Source organism: Engraulis encrasicolus, chromosome 18, assembly GCF_034702125.1.
Source record: "Engraulis encrasicolus isolate BLACKSEA-1 chromosome 18, IST_EnEncr_1.0, whole genome shotgun sequence".
Taxonomy (NCBI): Eukaryota; Metazoa; Chordata; class Actinopteri; order Clupeiformes; family Engraulidae; genus Engraulis; species Engraulis encrasicolus.
This window is the reverse complement of record NC_085874.1, coordinates 31,673,070-31,695,569: the sequence shown is the minus strand read 5'-3', so window position 1 is coordinate 31,695,569 and position 22,500 is coordinate 31,673,070. Positions and strand designations below refer to the sequence as shown.

Here is a 22,500-nt window from a genome sequence, read left to right as displayed (position 1 = left end):
TAACTGCATTACATTACACTGCATTACATTACACTGCATTACATTACAATGTATTACATTACACTGCATTACATTACACTGCATTATACTGCATTACAATGTATGTGCTGCCTTCAGGCAGATATAAGTAATTTTGGGACTTTTATTCCATGTGAAATGCATGTAGTAAAGTATACTTTTATTTTGACGTGTGATGTCATTGTTAGAAACAGGAAGTAGGAATTTGCAAGTCATTTTTGCAGGAAGATTAGTTGAAGAAAGTCATGGTTGAAGAGCTCCTGAAATAATGCCGATTCATTTGCCCCAGCAGAAGCATCACTTGTAGGTATCCCTTTGGTAATGTTATTAGACTGAGTTGTAATGTGTAACTTTACAGTTTATGTCGAATTTATGCTGTTAGAAACTGATATGAAAGTAAATGGTGGATGATAGAGATTAAAAACGATTTCTTTGAAGATGCTAAAATGTTAGCTAAGTGCTAGTTCTAGGTCAGTTAGGCATTGAAATGAACAGTGAATGTGAAGGTAGTTAGCATAGCTTTGTATTTCATGTGTGTTAACTGCTTTAGCTTGAGTAGAAACGTAGTGAAGCTGATTATTTCCCTTGATTGTTTTATTTTTAGTTTCACTTTCCTGATGTCCTGATTTCATGTTTGTGATTGAGGATTCTACATGTGAAGGATTTCAATAAAGACTTTACATCACGGATAAAGGAAAGTTTATCTCACTGTCTAGCTGGGTTACATTCTACACCTTAGTGAGGACAGTACAGTGAAAAAGTGTGATTCAGCTGGAACGCAACATCTAAAGTAGCAAGAAGGAAAATCTAAGAAGAAAAATGGCAGAAAGAATGAGTGAGAAGAATGGAAATGCATCAGTGCGCACACACAAGTCAAGGAGCTCTCGCTTATCTACATCCAGTGCTGCTGTCAGGGCACGCGCAGTAGCACAGGCTGCAAAGGTACGAGCTGAGTTTGCAGAGAAAGAGGCACAGCTAAAAGTTGAGAGGGCTACTACAGAAGCAGAATTGGGAAGAGTTAAAGCAGATCTAGAGTTGGGAAAGGCGAAGCTGGAAGCTGAATTAAGCGCACTTGAGTCCAAAAAAGAGGCAGCCGCCGCCGAAGCACAAGCTGAAGCATTGGAATCGGCTGAATTACAAGAGAATTCAGTTCACTCTGATTCATCTTCACATGAGGTCCTCCAAGAGGAAATTGCAACACGCACACTAGAGTATGTTGCAGCACAGACTGAACTACGCCAACACAGTATTCCACTGTCTCTTCCCAGGCCTGAACTGCGCCAACACAGTATTCCAGTGTCTCACCCCGACCCAGCACACGATGCAGCAATGTCTGAAGACAGCTACATTACATGGAATCCTCCATCAGCGATAGGCCAGAACGAGGATGATGTACATGAACAGAGTGAGGCCCTCAGCAGGCCACCTGGCCATAGCCAGCCATCGAATCTGAGTGCACCTCATATTGGAAACCAAACAATTCCAAATCAAGATAGTGGACGCCCCGAGGTGCCTAAGAGAGCACATTTTCCTCAAAAACCAGTACTAAGCCCAACAACGCCGCCATACCTTCCTCGCAGTGTCCCGCAAACCTCACGTGTGCCACCTGAAACGGAACACCTGGCGCGTTACCTGGCTCGCCGAGATCTAGTGAGCACCAGCCTCTACCAATTTGACGACAAACCAGAAAATTACATGGCATGGCAGTCATCATTCGATAATGCCACTGCAGGCCTGGGACTCACATACACGGAAGTGTTGGATCTGCTCATTAAGTGGCTCGGGCCAGAGTCTGTCAAGCACATCAAACGTATACGCTCTGTGCATGTAGGGCGCCCAGATGTAGCACTACAAAAGGCCTGGGAGCGCCTCCAGCAGTGTTACGCTGCGCCTGAAGTCATGGAGAAGTCTCTGTTTAAACGACTGGACGAATTTCCAAAACTATCTCCGAAAGATTACGGGAAACTGAGGGACCTAGGCGATCTCCTAATGGAACTCCAAGGTGCTAGAGGAGAAGGTTACCTCACAGGACTGGCGTACCTGGACACAGCCAGGGGAATCGGGCCCATCGTTGAAAAACTGCCCTATGGGCTTCAGGAGAAATGGCTCTCAATTGGCTCAAGGTATAAAGAGAAGAACCAAGGCTATTTCCCTCCATTTGATGTCTTTGCTGATTTCATCTGTCACGAAGCACGGAGAAGGAACGATCCCAGTTTCGTCCTACCATCTGCCAACAGTACCAGTTTGAAACCAGACAAAGCAGCTTCACGCAACTTTGGAAGCAAGATATCTGTTCAGAAGACAGAGGTTTCTTCAGGTAAAGATCCGCCTGCAGATATACCTGAGAAAAAAGCTGAAGGGTCGGAGAAAAATTGCCCCATTCACAACAAGCCACACCCGCTGCGGAAATGCAGAGCGTTCAGAGGAAAGATGCTTGAGGAGAGGAAAAGCATTCTCAAGGACAACGGAATGTGTTTCAAATGCTGCATGTCCGCCAGTCATCTCGCTAAAGACTGTAAGGCAACTCTGAAGTGCGCAGAGTGCGGCAGTGACCGCCATCATGCCGCCATGCACCCAGGTCCTCCACCTCCAACTGCGAAAGGGCCTCCATCACCACCAGACAACGGCGGGGAGGAAGACGGATCAGCTGGTGACAGCACAGTCGTCAGTTCTAGCTGCACACAAGTTTGTGGTCCAGGTCGAACAGCAAGATCCTGCTCGAAGATCTGCCTGGTTCGAGTATACCCTCAAGGTCAACGTGAGAAGGCAACTAACATGTACGTAATCCTGGACGACCAAAGTAATCGTTCATTGGTCAGACCCGACTTCTTTGAGCTTTTTAACATCAAAGGCCAGTCTTTCCCTTACTCACTGAAGACCTGTGCGGGGCTGGTGGAGACATCAGGCCGGAAGGCTGAAGGGTTCCAAGTCGAATCTCTGGATGGGCAAACCAGCCTACCACTTCCGCCTCTAATTGAGTGTGGTGAAATACTCAATGATCGCTCTGAAATACCGACACCTGATGCAGCTCGCCACCATCCACACCTCAGGAGTGTAGCAGCATACATACCTGAGCTTGACACTAATGCAGAAATACTTATCCTGCTCGGCAGAGATCTTGTCAGAGTCCATAAAGTCTTGCAGCAAGTGAATGGACCTCCAGACGCTCCTTTCGCACAACAATTGGAGCTGGGATGGGTGCTTGTCGGGGATGTGTGTCTAGGGAGTGCACATAGACCAGTCGTGGGGACATTCAAGACCAATGTGCTGGAAAATGGCCGCCCCTCTTTCCTCACACCCTGCAAAAGCTCCATAAAGCTGACTCAGACCGTGTCTCATGGCGGGGAGCAGAACAGCAAGTCCACGAAACCATCACTGGACGCCATTGGACAGAAAGTGTTCAACGAGACAGAGTACGACAACAGACCTGCCCCGTCCATTGAGGACACAATCTTCCTGGAGATCATGGACCGTGAAGTCTACAGAGACAAGTCAAACAACTGGGTCGCTCCGCTACCCTTTAGAGTCCCTCGACAGCGTTTATCCAACAACCGCGAACAAGTATACACCCGCTTCGCTGCGCTGGAGAAGACTCTACGAAGGAAACCGGAGATGAAAGACCAGTTCCTGGAATTCATGCAGAAAATATTTGAAAAGAAACACGCAGAAGTGGCTCCGCCACTAGAAGACAATGAAGAGTGCTGGTATCTGCCAACCTTCGGAGTCTACCACCCGCAAAAGCCTGGGAACATTCGCGTGGTCTTCGATTCAAGCGCCAAGTATTCAGGAACATCTCTGAACGACGTCCTTCTCACTGGACCGGACCTCAATAACTCACTCATTGGGGTGCTGATCCGCTTCCGGAAGGAACAGGTTGCAGTGATCGCAGACATACAGCAGATGTTTCACTGCTTCCTCGTCCGCAGCGACCACAGGAACTATCTGCGCTTCTTGTGGTACAGGGAAAACGACATGTCCAAGAACATCATCGACTACAGGATGAGGGTCCACGTTTTCGGCAACAGTCCGTCCCCATCTGTGGCCATCTACGGTCTCAGGAGGGCCATCCAAGAAGGTGCCCACAGACACGGAGCGGACACAGTGCAGTTCGTGGAACGTCATTTCTACGTTGACGACGGGCTCATTAGCCTACCCACTGATGCTGAAGCCATCAGCCTCCTGCGTAGAACACAGGCCTCCCTCAGTGAATCAAACCTGAGATTGCACAAGTTCGCTTCAAACAGCGACGTCGTCCTTCAAGCCTTTCCACCAGAAGACAGGGCAGTCCTAAAGGACCTTGACTTTGGCGCTGAAGCTACACCTGTGCAACGCAGCTTGGGACTATTGTGGGAGACCACAACAGACACGTTCACATTTGCTGTCTCACAAGAGAAGAAGGCCTTCACTCGCAGAGGAGTGTTGTCTACAGTGAACAGCATCTTTGATCCGCTGGGCATGGTCGCACCCGTGACCATTGAAGGCAAAAGTCTCCTGAGAGAACTCAGTGTTGACATGTGCGACTGGGATGCTCCGCTCCCAGAACAGAAGCTGAAACAGTGGGAATCATGGCGAGAGTCATTGCATGACTTAAGCAAGCTGCACATCCCACGCGCTTACACTGCAACATCACCCTCCAAGGCTGAGCACACAGAGCTATGTGTGTTCTCTGATGCAAGCACCAAGGCCATTGGAGTGGTGGCGTATCTGAAGGTCATACAAGCCGATGGAGACATCCAAGTAGGATTCATCTTAGGAAAAGCTAAGCTGGCTCCACAGTCGGAACCAACTATCCCTCGGCTAGAGCTGTGTGCCGCAGTGTTAGCCGTAGAAGTGGCTGAACTCATACAAGACGAGCTGGACATGAAGACGGATGAGGTCAAGTTCTACTGTGACAGCAAGGTAGTGCTGGGATACATTCACAATCAGACCAAACGCTTCTACGTCTATGTTCACAACCGAGTTCGCAGAATACGTCAGTTCTCAACACCTGACCAGTGGCACTATGTCAGTACGGAAAACAACCCCGCAGACCACGCATCGCGGGCAGTTCCTGCGTCACAACTGGCACAGACCACATGGTTCACGGGACCGGACTTTCTGTACAAACCAAGTCTACCTGATGAAGACTCCAAGGAAGTCTTTGAACTTCTCAACCCAGAATCGGACGTAGAGATACGCCCTGAAGTGAGCAGCCTCTTGACTCAGAGTCAAATCACAGGACTCAACGCCTCACGATTCCTGCGGTTCTCAACGATGCGCTCTCTCACCAGGGCAGTTGCTCTACTCGTCCACATCACCAGATCTTACAAGAACAAGTCCAGTCAGTGCAAGGGATGGCACTACTGCAATCTCCCGCGTACTCCGGATGAGTTGTCTCAAGCCAGACACATCATCATCAGAGCAGCGCAGGAAGATGCCTACTCTAAAGAATTCACAACACTTCAGAGTGGGAAAGCTGTGACCAAAGACAGTTCTCTTCAGAAGCTCAGACCTGTTCTTGAAGGAGATCTGATTCGCGTTGGTGGCAGACTCAAACATGCTGACTTGAGCAGTCTGGAAAAGAATCCCATCATCTTGCCCAAGGACAGTCATGTCTCCCTGCTGCTAGTGCGTCAGTGTCACGAAGATGTTAAGCATCAAGGACGACACTTCACAGAAGGGGCCCTGAGAGCTGCAGGCTTCTGGGTCATAGGCGGAAAACGGCTCATTGCCTCTGAGCTATACAAGTGTGTTGTGTGCCGGAAGTTACGCCGCAGAACAGAGGAACAACTAATGGCCGACTTACCTTCAGAACGACTACACACATGCCCACCCTTCACCTATGTAGGAGTGGATGTGTTCGGACCTTGGCCAGTCGTCTCAAGGCGCACCCGAGGCGGACAAGCCCAAAGCAAGAGATGGGCGATGCTCTTCTGCTGCATGAGCTCCCGAGCCGTGCATATTGAGCTCATCGACTCCTTGGACACCTCCAGTTGTGTCAATGCACTCCGACGATTCTTCGCGATCAGAGGACCTGCTACGCAAATAAGATCAGACTGCGGAACGAACTTCGTCGCTGCTGCAAAGGAACTGGGACTCAGTCAAAACACCTCAGTCCAGCAGTTCTTGAGCCAGCGAGGGTGTTCTTGGGTGTTCAACCCACCTCACTCATCACACATGGGGGGGTCATGGGAACGTCTAATAGGCCTCTCAAGAAGAATTCTGGATGCCATCCTGCTGCAGGAGAATGTCCAGCTCACCCATGACATCCTAAACACCCTCATGGCAGAGGTGGTTGCAATACTCAATGCCAGACCCCTCGTTCCAGTCTCAACTGACCCAGAGTCACCCTTCGTGCTGTCCCCTGCAATGATTCTCACCCAGAAGGTGGGAGTTCCTCCACCACATGGGGAATTCACAGGAAAGGATCTTCTCAGCAGGCAATGGAGACAGGTGCAGGCCCTTGCAGACTGTTTCTGGCGTCGCTGGCGGCAGGAGTACCTTCCCACTCTGCAACCCCGACGAAAGTGGCGAGAGACACGGCGGGACGTGAAGGAAGGGGACATCGTGCTCCTGAAGGACAGTCAAGTCGCACGCAACGCGTGGCCCATGGCAAGGATTACAGCGGTCGTCCCAGGCAGGGACGGCAGAGTAAGGAAGGTCGAGCTGAAGACAGCAGGCAAAGAAACTCTATTCCAGAGGCCGGTGTCGGAAGTAGTTCTTCTGCTGCCGATGTAATGGACTGAAACTTAAGGCCAGTGACATTTATTGGTTAATAGTGACCTTTAAGGTCAGACGGGGAGTGTGCTGCCTTCAGGCAGATATAAGTAATTTTGGGACTTGTATTGAATGTTAAATGCATGTAGTAAAGTAGACTTTTATTTTGACATGTGATGTCATTGTTAGAAACAGGAAGTAGGAATTTGCAAGTCATTTTGCAGGAAGATTAGTTGAAGAAAGTCATGGTTGAAGAGCTCCTGAAATAATGCCGATTCATTTGCCCCAGCAGAAGCATCACTTGTAGGTATCCCTTTGGTAATGTTATTAGACTGAGTTGTAATGTGTAACTTTACAGTTTATGTCGAATTTATGCTGTTAGAAACTGTTATGAAAGTAAATGGTTGATGATAGAGATTAAAAACGATTTCTTTGAAGATGCTAAAATGTTAGCTAAGTGCTAGTTCTAGGTCAGTTAGGCATTGAAATGAACAGTGAATGTGAAGGTAGTTAGCATAGCTTTGTATTTGATGTGTGTTAACTGGTTTTAGCTTATGTAGAAACGAAGTGAAGCTGATTATTTCCCTTGATTGTTTTATTTTTAGTTTCACTTTCCTGATGTCCTGATTTCATGTTTGTGATTGAGGATTCTACATGTGAAGGATTTCAATAAAGACTTTACATCACGGATAAAGGAAAGTTTATCTCACTGTCTAGCTGGGTTACATTCTACACCTTAGTGAGGACAGTACAATGTATTACATTACACTGCATTACATTACACTGCATTATACTGCATTACAATGCATTGCATGAAGCTAGGTTCACACACATCACTACTAGCTACTCGCTTAGCGAGTGAAGTCAATAGAATGTCTAGTCTATGTGATCCAGCGAAGCGAGGGGGCGTGTAGGCAAGGATAAAATGGGATGAACCTGACATGCCTTGTTATACTTTTTATATTTGTACTTTTTTGATAGTTGTAAAGACCGATAATTGAAGGACCCATTGAAGGACCAATAACTGAATATATAATGAATATATAATTGAATTTCCATGATATTCCAGGAATTCCATGACCGATGGGAACTGTGAAAACTAGTCACTCGAAAACCGATGATTAATCATCAGGAGTTTCTTCAGGAATTAGTGTGACACAAAGTTCCAATCTGCCTGTCTATGAGCACAGACCCAAAGTAAGATCCATGAGACAAGTTCCATTAGAAAGTCGCATCCGTTTAGGCGACTGGAATTGATCCCACTTTATTGCATTGGAGACGTACAACGTGGAACGATTCGTCTTGAAATTGACCACATTGAAAATCTTTGCTGCTACCTTGGGCATTTACACCTTTACTATTCAGACAGGACGGATCGCAAAACAACCTCAAGATCGAAACCCGGGGTGACTTGGGGTGATGGTACTGTGCACTAGCCCACTGAGGCACGTGGCCCTCTGCTGTTACCTTGAGGTAGCCTGATTATTAGCGACTTTCAAATCTCTTCGAGACTCGGTCTGACCAAGAGCATAACAAGTAACGTTTCCCAAACGGCATAGTTGACCCGCCTCCCTGTGTTTACTACTGGTTGACTGGTTTCCGACAAAGTGGGTGGAGTTCCCGATTTTTCTGGAGATCAGAAACGATATTTACATTGCTCTTGGCCTGACTTAGAAGCAACGCCAAAGGTGTTGCCTCACTAGGAGGGCGTGGCCTGACTAACCTTGATGAGCTCGGCGGTGCGCTTGTGCTGCTGCTTCAGCAGCTCCTTGAGCTCCTTGTACTGTCGCCGCTGCTCCCGCACGAAGCCCTTCGTCTGCCGAAGCTCCTCCACGCTCTGGGCCTGCACGTCTGCCATGGAGAACACAAGCGCAAACATGCACGCACATACACGTATACACACACGAACACATACACATCACAAACAGTACTTTCAATACCACATTATCACTCCTTTTTCTACGTTATCGTCTGCAGTTAAGACGGGTGAGAATGTTAATGTTTGTTGCTGCGTGCCAGCATCTGGCCTCCATTCCATGAGCACACACACAAACACACACATACACAGACACACTCACACACGCATAAACACACATACACACACACACAGACACACACACACACACACACACACACACACACGCATAAACACACATACACACACACACATGCACGCGCGCACACACAGACACACACAGTAACAGTTGACACTACTCTTTCTCAGTAGTTTACATTGTATGAAGACTGGGCCTGCACGGCGTGGAGAATACACACACGCGCGAACGCACACGCACACACACACACACACACACACACACACACACACACACACACACACACACACACACACACACACACACACACGCACGAACGCACGTACACATGCACAAACACAGTAACCAGTTGACTCTTCTATTGCTCAGTGATTCACACTGTACTGTACGTAGGGTCCATTGGCTAGATAAAACTGACTAGATATGTCTATACTGTAACTAGTCTAACCTTTAAAAGTGTGGGTTTTTGAGCATTCTATGAAAAGAATGCGTTCTATAACAATGCAAGATTCTACAATTCCATATTGTACTGAATGACGCCCAGAATTCTATAGAACTTTGACTGCCCGAACATTCCTGTCACACCGGTGTGACGGTACCAGAGATTCTTTAAGTATATAGAGATATGCCAATGTAATAGGTTGCTATGGGCACCTAACATGACCAGGTTCCGGTCTGCCTAAAGGGGCGTGTCATAATACTCCTAGCATTGAATAGAACAGTCCTTAGGTCTGCCTAGGTCTGTCTAAAGAGGGATCCCCCCCATCCCCCTTGCAATAATAGAACCCGGAAACAATGGGCCAATGGAACCTCTCTCTCTCTACTCTCTCTGACGGTACTCTCTTAAAGGCTATACATACCTGTAAGTACAGCCTGGACAATGTCCTCAGTCTTCAGCATCGGTTTCACTGGAGAAGGAAGGGCATAGTTGGGGGTTGAGGGAGGGAGATAGTGGATAGTGAAGCCAGAGAGTGAGAGATGTACATGAGGACAGATGCTAAACCACAGTGGCATAAAGCTTTATTCAAGTGGAGCTAGGCATGAATACTGATGGGATGAGAGGCACTTACTTTACTGTTTGTGTCGGAGTACTGTGTGTGTGTGTGTGTGGTGTGTGTGTGTGTGTGGTGTGCGTGTGCGTGGTGTGCGTGTGCGTGTGCGTATCAAATCAAATCAAATCAAAGTCAGCTTTGTTGTTTATTTCTTAACATGCACGGGTCATACAAAGAATTCAAATTACGATTCCTACTTTCATTGTGTGTGTGTGTGTGTGTGTGTGCGTGTGCGTGAGTGTGTGTACGTGTATGTGTGTGTGTGTGCATTTGTGTGTGTGTGGGCGTGTGTGTGTTGGAAACAAAGAAAGTTGGCGTCTGCGCCTTGAATTTAGGATCGCTTGTTGACTGCTCACCAAAAATAGTGATACTAGGACAGTCAAAAAGATGAGGCGCACACAAGGCTTGCAGGTTCAAAAAGTGTATTGTGTCCGACAAATTGACAAAAGAAGTCAACGGAAAATGTCTGGAGCTACAAACGTTTCAGATCTAGTCCATTATCAATGTCTCCAGGCGTGTGTGTGTTTAAATGTCTGCATGATGTACCTGCAATAGGAGGCTGCTGGTTGACCACTGAGGGAGGCTTGGGGGCGATGAGGGGGGTGTGGTTGGTGCCGTTCTCAGCAGGAAGTGGCTTGGGGTCGGCTTTGGGCTCCGAAGGCGCATCTCTCCCCTTCTCCACCTGGGGGACACAGAGAGCTGCTGTAGGCCCATAACGCACACCGGTCCACCAGAGGTGTCAAAAGTAAAAGTAACACAGTATGCAGTATGCTGTGTATACAGTATACAGTAGTATACAGTAGGACTTGGTCATTGCCACTCGGCTAACAACAAATATCTAATGCCGTGTCTTAACGTGTTAAGGCCGGACACGACGGTATAGAAGATCCCTCCATCACATCCGCAGGATTTGATAATGCCTTTCAGATAAGTCAAACTACCACAGACGCCCAGGGCTAAGTCTAGTTCTGGTGTTACTAAAATGTGTGTGTGTGTGTGTGTGTGTGTGTGTGTGTGTGTGTGTGTGTGTGTGTGTGTGTGTGTGTGTGAGAGAGCAGTTTCTCATGTGAACCCTGGACAATTGGCGCCTTCTTGGCATCCTCCAGAGCTGCTGTGTGAATAGGAGAATGTTTATTTGTATTTGAAAGCACTTTGAGTTAATTGTATAGCATCTTGATCCTAACTAGAGGGTAAAAAGTTAGTAAGAACTACACATTACTGTAAGTGGCCCTAAAACACAAATAACATAAATATCATTGCAGAGTAAATAGAACGAAATGTAATAAAACTCTCTTCTGTTACTACGGAGTAGCATCAGGGAGCAACTGATTATTGCACAACGTTGTACACTGTAGAGAAGGCAGACTAGCTTTCTTTGTAGTCATTATCTACTGATGCCCTTGATGCAAGTGTGGATCCACTTCAATGAACAATCTCTATTTCCCTGAAGAACCATTACAGTTCCAACGCAGCACAGCAGTGCTCTACAAGCATAACCACAACGCCACCTAATTGGTGCCAAATTAGCGCAGAGTTACTGCGGCCAGGGCCGGATTAAGATAGCCGGGGGCCCCTGGGCTACAGGTTGCTGTGGGGCCCCACGGGAGAGCAAATTTTGTGGCAAATTTACATAGACAGCGTCATAATTATGTGGTAGGAATGAAGGTTAACTCGTCTACCAACTCTACTGAACATGACAGATGAGTTTTTCAATATTGCATGATTCTGCAATCTTTCACTTTTTGCCAATCAGGAGGCCCCTGGCAGGTGGGGGCCCCTAGGCTGCAGACATATCTGGCCTGTGCATTAATCCGGCCCTGACTGCGGCATGCTAAAGTGCTTGAGCAGCATCCCTGGCGTCTGACAAAACGCTGGACGGCTGCCTCTGCTACCGCGCCCAAGACCACTCCCACGCAAACCCATTACATTATAGCCTATCAGATGGGATTTTATGATTACGGTTAAGAGCTGTAAAGTAGCTGGAAATGGGGCTGATGTGATATCATGCCATCTGTGGTGGGTGGACAGCTGATTAGCTGCCAAAAATGCTAATAAACGTAGACCGAGATCATTGGCCTGCTGTAACACAACTGAAAAAAATAAAATAAAAAAGAGAAAGAAAGTGATTAAACTTGTGATTTGTTTTAGTGTAGATGGTAAAACCCCATGTCTAGATTAAAGCAACTATTCAAGAGCCATTGCATATTCACACAACAATATCACACTGATCACTGAACAACACAGTTCTCTTGCTCACTGCCATTCAGCCTATAAAAACCTGAATATCTCAGCCTTCGAAGCATATAAATACATGAAATAAGCCGCATTCAAAAGCTAGGACCCTCATCTCATACAAGAATGTTTTCATTCAGCTCTAGCACACCCACATTTTACAAAGTCAAATGGCACCTGTTCTACACCAGAACCGCCATATCAAATCAGAAGAATGGCACCCTACCTTCCTCCTGGCTGTTACCACGTACACATAGCTGTGGTAGCCCACTCTTAGCATAGCCATGCACCAACATCAAGTATGGCTGCCTCACGCTGCCATACTCTCAAGAGCAACGTCTGAGGTCCTCTTGGTCGCACCGCACTGCCACACAACCCACATTCACAGCATGCCAATGGCTTAGGATTCAGTGTACCTGCTATGTTTAACCACACATCAAGAATTAGGAATAATGCTAATTATCTCAGAGAATTGCGGAATACATTAGAGGAGCGGCACAGTGCTGCACTGTGTCTTTCTGGTTTCTTACAGGAAGTCTGTGGAGAAGATCTTGTACTCTGTTTGCCTGACTAACATTATTCTGCACAATCGTTGCCTAGGTGCTGGGAAAACCGTGACTCATGTTTGGCTACTGCTTGGCTGACCTGGCCAATCGACAGCGAGAGGTGTCCCACAGGGACCGCCCCTTGGGCCCTTGTGTCTGTCAAGCGTGGGACACTTCAGGTGGAGTGGAATAGGGAGATTAGGCAGTCGGGTGAATCACAGCAAGAAGAGGTTTTGTAAAAACACACACATGTACGCACACACACACACACACACACACACACACACACACACACACACACACACACACACACACACACACACACACACACACACACACACACACACACACACACACACACACACACACACACCTCTTTGTGTTTGGGCTCCTCTCCTCCCCCCTCCTCCAGTGTCAAGGCTGCCAGCTGCTGGGCTCTCTGCTCCATCAGACTGATGTAGCGGATGGGGTTGGACAGGGCGTCGATCACGTCTACACACACACACACACACACACACACACACACACACACACACACACACACACACACACACACACACACACACACACACACGCAAACACACACACACACACACACACACACACACACACACACACACACACACACACACACACACACACACACACACACACACACACACACACACGCTCGCAGAGAGAGAGTGAGCGAAAGAGAGAGAGATTAAAACAGTTACACACAAATTCACATGTGTACAAAAATATTATGCAGGTATATACATAGACACGCAGAAAGACACAGAGATACGGACACATACACAGACACACAGGAGGACACACACACACGCACACACGCACACACACACACACACACACACACACACACACACACACACACACACACACACACACACACACACACCTTACCAGCGTATGTGTCAGGTACGTAGTCCTTCACTTCGATGTAGACGAATAAAGTTGGTAGAGTCAGGCAGTGGTTGTTTTCATTCCGCAATGCAATATAGTGGTAACCTGCAGCATTGCAGCACACACAATAGTCAATATACCAAACACACACACACACACACACACACACACACACACACACACACACACACACACACAGACAGACACACACACACAGACACAACACACACACACACACACACACACACACACACACACACACACACACACACACACACAACCCCCCCCTCACACACACACACACACACACACACACACACACACACACACACACACGTAAACACACACACACACACACACACGCACACACACTCCTCCTACCCCCCCCCTCACACACACACACACACACACCTCTACAGAATAGAGAAAAGCCACGTAAAGATATCTTACTCATATTATATTATATTGCATCATTTTCTATTGTATATACAGTTAAAATGCAAACTTACACAATAGTACACTTATCAGACCCCATGTACTGTATATGCAGTACATCAAAGGACATCATATTATTATTTTTATTAAAAGACATTTTTTTTGTCTTTTTTGACTTAATTCATTATAGTACAGTGCAGATGGTGACAGGAAGCGAGTTGGGAGAGAGAGACAGGGAAGGGTTGGCAAAGTGCCCGGGCCGGGAATCGAACCCGGATCGGCCACATAGCAAACATGTGCCCTACCATATAGGCCACGGTTGGGCCAGGACATCATATTACAATACAACATTAACAACACTAGGCAGCCTGATCATCAGTGATGTACAGTATGTGTGCAGTCTCACCTGGTCGAATAGCTGAGATGGGTATGATGCGATGGCCAATGAACTTGCCCCCATCTTCAAACACAGCTATCCTCAGTGAAGCCAGGCTGGGGAGGACAATCTGTAGCACAACAAGAATCATATTTATGAATAATAATACAATAAATATATAAACAATATAAATATATAAATAAATAAACAGAGAACACACACACACACACACACACACACACACACACACACACACACACACACACACACACACACACACACACACACACACACACACACACACACACACACACACACACACACACACACACACACACACACACACACACACGTGAGTGATTAAGGTCCAGGAATTGTGCTGGCCACTCTATTAGTTGCATGCTTTTTGTCTGGAACCATGATGTTGCTTGTTTGCTAGTGTGTTTGGGGTCATTACCTTACTGAACCTCTTCAGAATAGGGCAACATGACTTCTTCCAATATCCTGATGTACTCAAACTGATCCATGATCCCCGGCATGTAGAAAATCGGACCAACCACCGTAGTGCGAAAACATCCACATATCATGATGCTTGCACCATCATGCTTAACAGTCTTCACTGTGTATTATGGCTTGAATTCTTTGTTTGTCCGGCAAACTGTCTGTGACCCTTAGACCAAAAAGAACAATCTTATCTAATGGTGCTGCAAGTATCATGATGGGTATGTTTTTTTGTACTACGTTTGTACTATGATGTTGGTCCTATTTACTGCATACCAGGAATCATGGATCAGTTAGAGTACATCAGGATACTGCAATAAGTAATGTTGCCTTATACTGAAGAGAACATGCCTTTGACTTGGATGTTTCAACAAGACAATGACCCCAAACACACCAACAAGTGAGCAGAATCATGGTTCTGGAGTGGCCAGCACAATTCCCACACCTTAATCCCATCGAAAACTTGTGGGCGGACATAAAAAATGCTATTCATGAAGAAAAAACAATAAATGCAGAGGAATTATGGAATGTAGTACAATTAACCAGTGCTACACTACCCATTGACCATTGCCAGACTTTGGTTGATTTCATGCACCCCAGATGCGAAACAGTTGTCCCAAACCATGGTTATGAAACCAAATATCAGTTTAAGATGCTCAGCTAAGTTGAACTTGCAATAATTTCTTGCTTTGTACAGAACATCTTTCAGTTTCCAAAGACAGATGTCAACACTGCTATTTTTTTGAACATGGTATTTCTCCACTTTCTATGAAATAGAATTACTTTTCCCATTTGTTTGTTTTGAAATAAAATGTGCAGTGCAGTACAGTGTCCCTTCGGCATTTCTGGTCATTAAAGTGCAATTTATTTGAACAATTTCGACATTTTACTCATCTTTGTGAAGGCACTGCTATTTTTATGAGCATAACTGTACTAGCACTAATTTGTATGTCTTTTTTGCATTTCTGTGCGTTTGCGTGCGTGCGTATGTGTGTGTGTGTGTATTTCTCCCTTTAGTTGAATCAAGTGTATGCCTGCTCAGATTGTCCTACCGAGTCCTTCGATGAAGCTAAAAGCCCCTCATTCAAGTAAGAGCCCTTGATATTATGTTTCCTTAACCAACATCTCTATAAAGCCCTTGTGGACACAGATACAAGTTAAAGTGAGATACAAACTATCACAGTCACTCCAAATGTTGTTTCTGAAACATAACACATTGCTTTGAGTTTGCTGTCACAGATTTAATCCTTCATGCCTATTTACCTGCCATGGACGAAGGCTTCTTGAATTGTCCCACCACCTTCCCTTAACTCCTCCATTTCACCATGGTCCCACTCTACTATCCCACGACAGTAGGGCTGTAACGATATTGTATCGAATCGAGAAATCGCAATACACAGACTCATGATACCGTATTGCGATACACGGAGCCAGTATCGTGATATGGCCTTTCAAAGTTTTGTTACCCATCAGTCCAAAAAACAACCACATGACATGAAGTCATCGTGCTTCCAAGTTTCAAATCATCATCATTATTATATTTCAACTTTTTAAATGTATTACTAGCCTCTTGTAACATATTCTACCAATAAACAATCATAGTTTTTATTCATAATTTAATTTTATAATGTGAAATCGTGGGGTGTATGGGCATAATGCCAACTGTTTAGTTTTACTGTTGATACCTCTGCATAGGGCCCAGAACTCCTTCCTTTCAGGGGTCCTTCAAGTGGTGCCCCTGATCTCATGTCATGGGTATTGAGGATGACACAAATATGCACTTGAAGAAGTACACACACTCATAACATTTCTCATGTGTATATCCCCATTTTCCATTTTTAACAGACCTGTGAAGATGACACACCTATAGCCTACTTATTAGAGGTGTAATGGTGTGAAAAAATGTTGATTTCTGTTAGCCACATCTTTGTTACAAACACAGCAACAACCTCCTTATACAATCTATGCTGATGCTACTGACACTAACAAACAGGAGACCTTCGGTTTTAGGCCCTCGGTATGCTTGCTAGGATAGAGGTGTGCGGCCACGATTTGTGCATGAGCGCGTTAACTTGCGTAGTTCATGTCAGTTTGCCGAAAACATGCCGACACTCGTCACACTTTTGATATGTACCTAAACCTAAACCTTCCCTAAACTTAACCTGTCAGGAAAGCAATATTTCTGATTCTTTACTTTTGCCAAGAACGGTGAAATAAGCATGGTATTGGCAAGTTTTTGGCGAAATTGTGCCCAGACCAAAACCATGCCTTAACCCTGGCACAGGAAGTTGTGAAGGTTGACCAATGAGAAGTCGAGTTTGGCCATCTGTGGCGTCCTTGTACAAGGAAAAAAAATGTAGCGCCCGGGGAGTCCTTTTTGTTTTGCTTCCGGTCTGTGTTCCCAATTTCAATCGCAATGCTGTTCTCTCTGCCCCCTGGATGACACCGTCAGTATTTTACGCGTTGGTCTACTGCTTTTAAAGCAAGCATGTGCAGCCGGTTGTTTGTGGTTGACGCGCGTAATTTGCAGTGTACCGAGGGCCTTATCCACTAATCCAGTTCCCCCGGTTAAAATCTGCGTTATACTGGAACTGCTTTAGTTGTTTGTCAAAAAGTAATCTACCTTTTTATTTCATACATTGAGAATATTGCATTTAACTTAGAATCACCAAGCACTTTGCTTGGTTAGTAAGCATGTAAACAGACAACAAGAAAATGGTAAAATGGTGAAAAGTTGTACTGCATTATATAAAAATGTACGTAGCCCATGACTACCATTACCATACAGTTGGCCTATATGGAACAAACGCCCATGAGGACCCAAGTTTAAATGCAGTCTGGGTCATTTACCAACCTTCATTTGACCTAATATTATCAGGCCGGTTGACATAATGGCTGTAATCTGACTGGAGCCTTAGATATCACTGTTCCTACCACAGCCAGGTATAACATTTGTTTGACATCTAATGGACAAAAAGCAAATTGTTATTCATGTGACCTCTGGAGACAGCCATGTCATTGAAGTATACAGTATGGAGATGAATAAGGTACAAATGTTGAATACACTTGTGGGTGCCTTCCTCAGCAGTAGTAGTACATCTGAAAATGTTGTCATATTCAGATGCAGTAGATGCAAAAGATGATACATTTGCTCAAAGTGCTCAAACACTATAACTGGTCTATAATGGCTACAGAAATATAATCTACTATTCGATACGAGAAAACTTATGTTGGTATGGCTTTATTAAAAAATGTTACCAGTTAGCTTATTGAACTATCCATGAATTAACTGATAAACAGATTCATTTATTCTGTGTGTGTGTGTGTGTATGTGTGCGCGCGCGAGCGTGCGTACGTGAGTGAGTGAGTGAGAGAGAGAGAGAGAGAGAGAGAGAGAGAGAGAGAGAGAGAGAGAGAGAGAGAGAGAGCGAGAGAGAGAGACATGTGGCATAATCCTTAGATCATTTCACGACGTTGTGAAACGGATGTATTTGTTACATGGGTATTGCGAGTGAAAACTGTTATTTGGTTCGGAGATTTCATAATTGTAAGTAAAAGCACTTTCTTCAAGGTCTCACAAAGGACAATCCTCTAAACCTGCTCTTTTTCCTGCATAAAAACATCATTGCTTGTGCACCCCGCTTTTAATGCTGTGCAGTAGGCTATCAGTGGTGGATTCGCTGGACAGTGCACATTAAACCCAACTTTGTTTGCTCTCCTGACCGCTGCTAATTTCTGTGCCATCTGGCACGTAACACTAAACATTTGGCGCGTTGCATATTTTAACAGGAAGCCAACGTTTTCCCAAACTGTTTATTTTAGCAAGAGGGTATCTTCAAGCTCTTGTTGTTGTTGGTTGCTAGCAGTAGGCCTAGACTTCTCCTTACTAGGTGGCTACTCCAATTGCGTGCAGGACCTCGTGAAGAGCCACTGCATGTAGTGGCAGCAAGTAGCATGTAAACATATAAACAGAGCATAATACTGTACCGTTTGGTACAGCACTGTACCATAACGAAGGTCTGTGCGGTTTGGTTCGGCACGAATACAGTGTACCGCTACAGGCCTAAAAGTCACAATTAATTGCGATTAACTATGGATTTTTCGAGATTTATCATGATCAAAAAAATAATCATTTGACAGCCTTAGATGGAAGTCATCCAACAAAAAGGCATGCAGGAATGCGGGGATATCAAAATGTAGTGTGCAGTTAGCCTGATTATCATCGACTTTCAAATTTCTTCGAGACTTGGTCTGACCAAGAACATAACAATTAACATTTCCCTAACAGCATTTCCCAAATGGCCTCCCTTGGTTTGCTAATGATTGTTTGCTTCCCAACAAAGTGGGAGTAGTTCCCGTATTTGCGGGAACTCAGAAAGTACCTGCATTGACTTTTGACCTGGCTGGTAGCAATGCTGAAGCTGTTGCGTTACGAGGAGGGCACGACCTGGCTAGTGTACAGTATCTTATCTCCAGTCTGGGAATAAATAGCAGTTGCTTTCCTTCACCAAGGACTCTGTCTGATGGTAAGCACAATGGCTCAACCTGTGAGTCTCGCACTGGCTGTTGGTCTTTTGTGTGCTGGGATATTTCACATCTCAAGTGAGTTCAACTAGTTTGAGTTTTTATTTCTACCTTGACTGTTTGTTTGATTACTGTGGCATGACTTAATTACCTTCGCCGAGACAAAGAAAATTAGAAATTAGAAATTTAGTGGGATGATTGGTCATGACCCAAGGAACAATCGATTAGTTTTTGGGAGTGATTGGGTCAAAGGTCAAAGGTCAAGGTCACGAAAAGGTCAAAAACGTAAATTGAGCCGATTTTTATGAAATTTAGTGGGATGATTGGTCATGACCCAAGGAACAATTGATTACTTTTTGGGAGTGATTGGGTCAAAGGTCAAGGTCACGAAAAGGTCAAAAACGTTTTTCTTTGCCAAGCACTATATGCCAGAACAACGTGTGCATGCTGAATTGAATAAGAGGTCAAGACTGGGCCAAAAATGTAATATTACGATATTCCGGTCCGATTTAAATGAAACTAACACCAAAATTTGGAGAATGTTATGCCCCACACTCTGAAGATGGCCAGAAAAAAACAAGTGGCGTAGGCGAAGGTTTGCGCTCTACCGAGTGCCCGTTCTAGTTAGTTTGTGTTTTGCCTACTTGTTTTTTTGTTATTTAAATAACAAAGAATTTGCTTTAAAATGAGGCAAGTAACATCCTATCCCATTTCTTCAACAGGCATCCCTGTATTTTCCACTACCATGGAAAATAGAGTGGGCTGCAAATATACTGTTGAAATGTTGTTGGAGAACAGTATCTATAACAGTTCTCTCCTTGACCCTTCTTCAGACTACTATAAGGATGTAGCGTCAAAGGTTATGGATGTGGTGAGTATTTGGTAGTGGTGTCAACAATGATCGATTCGGCGATGCAATCCAATGCGGGGCATGGACAATCCTGAATCGATCCGGCAAGTTTCAGAATTGATCCGGCAATTTTTTTAAGTTTCAATTACTTCCATGGATATTTCAGGAGCAAATGAATGTTAAATGAAATAAAAGCACTTCAAAACATTGCAAGACTGATACAGACTGATACAGAAAACGGCCAATACATTGTTGCTCAGTATCTGACTACTTGTATCGCCTCATCATGACAACATTTGCTTTGCTTTCAGTAGAAATGTAAAGCATTGCAATGCATTGTAAAATTGAATCTGATCAGATCGGATTGCATAGAATCGAATCGAATCGCTACCTCCCGAATCGTGATCGAATCGGATCGTGAGGGCAGTGCCCAATCCACACCACTAGTATTTGGTAAATTGAAAGTATTGTGACGCTTTTAAATGGCGAACCACGTATGCATTTTCAACGCATTTAAATTCATTTATTTACTTGATGACACTTAGGGTCACTTCTGTTGAATGCACCCTTTTGAACTATGTTTTCATTTTTTTTACCATGTTTAATATGTATTGTGTACTGTGTTAGTGTTTTTTGTATTAATATCTCTCTCTCTCTCTCTCTCTCTCTCTCTCTCTCTCTCTCCCTCTCTCTCTCTCTGTATTTCTCCTAGATGAATCAAGTGTATGCCTGCCCAGATTGTCCTACCAAGTCCTTTTATGAAGCTAAAAATCCTACATTTGAGTAAGAACCCTTGATACTGTATGTACTGTAATATAACCCAACAACTCTAAATCCTTGTGGACACTGTGTGCATGTGTGCGTGTCGTGTGCGTGCGTGTGTGTGAGCACTCATGCTTGAGCGGATGTTACAGGTGCCTTGGACACTGTGTGCGTGCATATATGAGCAGAGAGAGAGAGAGAGAACGAGAGAGAGATTGCAAGAGTGTGTGTGTGTGTGTGTGTGTGTGTGTGTGTGTGTGTGTGTGTGTGTGTGTGTGTGTGTGTGTGTGTGTGTGTGTGTGTGTGTTTGGGTGCCCATATGTGTCCATATGTGTAAAAGCCAGCCTAATGAGGGCAACCCAAACCCCATCTGGGCTTGTGTGTGACTGTGTGTGTATGCGTGAGTGTGTGTGCGTGCGCACTATGCTGCTCATTGAGACTTTTCCTGAATATTATCGAAGTAATAAACTAATATTCACTAGTATGACCAAAGTTAACTGAGGAGCTAAAAATTTACATTTCTGGAAATTCAAAATGGCGGACATGGAGAAGATTACCTCTTTGTATGTATGAAAATTGCAATTTTCCCAGTCATTATGAAGACTTGGGATATGATAGTGGTATTAAGTATTCATGAAAAATGTAACATTTGTGAATGGGCAGCATGAATTCTGGAAATGAACTACTCAAAAATCTTACACAGTGCACCTAGCACTTTTCCTCATCTGCATTTGTCAGTAACAACAAGTCAACCGAGGAAAACACCAAGATCTGTGCCTAGACATTTTAGCATAACCAAAACCAGTCAGCCATGTTCACCCATCGCTACAGCCAACTAGTCTGATGTGCAAATAGCACTGGTTTGCAATGATAGACAACCACACAAACACATTGATGCTGTTCATCAACATTGTACACACCTGATAGTAGTTTTGTACACGTTTTGCAGCACTTCTTTGAGTGCTATGCTGCCATATTGCTGTATTGTATGAAAATGCTGTTTGTTTCTTACTGTGTATGTTTGTGCTTGTGTATGTGTGTGCGCATACACATCAATATGTGTACACAATTTGCTTTACTGACTACACAGTGCCCGTAATGCATTCTCTCTCAAATTCCTCTTGCCCAACAGACAAGATTCTCTCGGAGGAATGAAGCCAGCCACATGGGCGGAGGTGCCTGTGACATTCCACTTCAATTCATCAGATGAATTCATCAATCAATACATTGTCAGAGCGCTCTTCTATTATGAACATCCTGTAACATCACTTAACGTTACGGAATTTAATGTGCAGCCAGTGTTCTCATTGGCGGCCACTGTATGAACAGTGAATGTCAGCCAAAATGAATGAAAAAAGAATATGAATGAAAAAAAGTAATGAAATGCCCCATCTCAACTTTATTTTCCATTGGAATTTGTTAAATGAAATGAAAATCTTTTGCACATGATTATTCAACACCACATTAAAACAATGTGATATCATATTTGACAATCATAACATATTAACATAAAGAAACTAGACTGCCTGTGCAGTTGCCTTCGACTGCT

At 44.8% G+C, this 22,500-nt stretch overlaps 1 protein-coding gene across 1 annotated transcript in view; it reads right to left on the bottom strand.

Moving 5' to 3' along the window:
* LOC134469271 (1-phosphatidylinositol 4,5-bisphosphate phosphodiesterase beta-1-like) overlaps positions 1–22,500 on the bottom strand; it is a 229,197-nt gene that overhangs the window by 34,441 nt on the left and 172,256 nt on the right. The window contains exons 22-27 of the mRNA XM_063223432.1: positions 14,345–14,444; positions 13,504–13,608; positions 12,971–13,089; positions 10,367–10,502; positions 9,629–9,676; positions 8,438–8,565 (exon numbers count right to left, since the gene is read on the bottom strand). Coding sequence (XP_063079502.1) covers positions 8,438–8,565; positions 9,629–9,676; positions 10,367–10,502; positions 12,971–13,089; positions 13,504–13,608; positions 14,345–14,444 — 636 coding nt within the window. The remainder of the gene's footprint in view (positions 1–8,437; positions 8,566–9,628; positions 9,677–10,366; positions 10,503–12,970; positions 13,090–13,503; positions 13,609–14,344; positions 14,445–22,500) is intronic.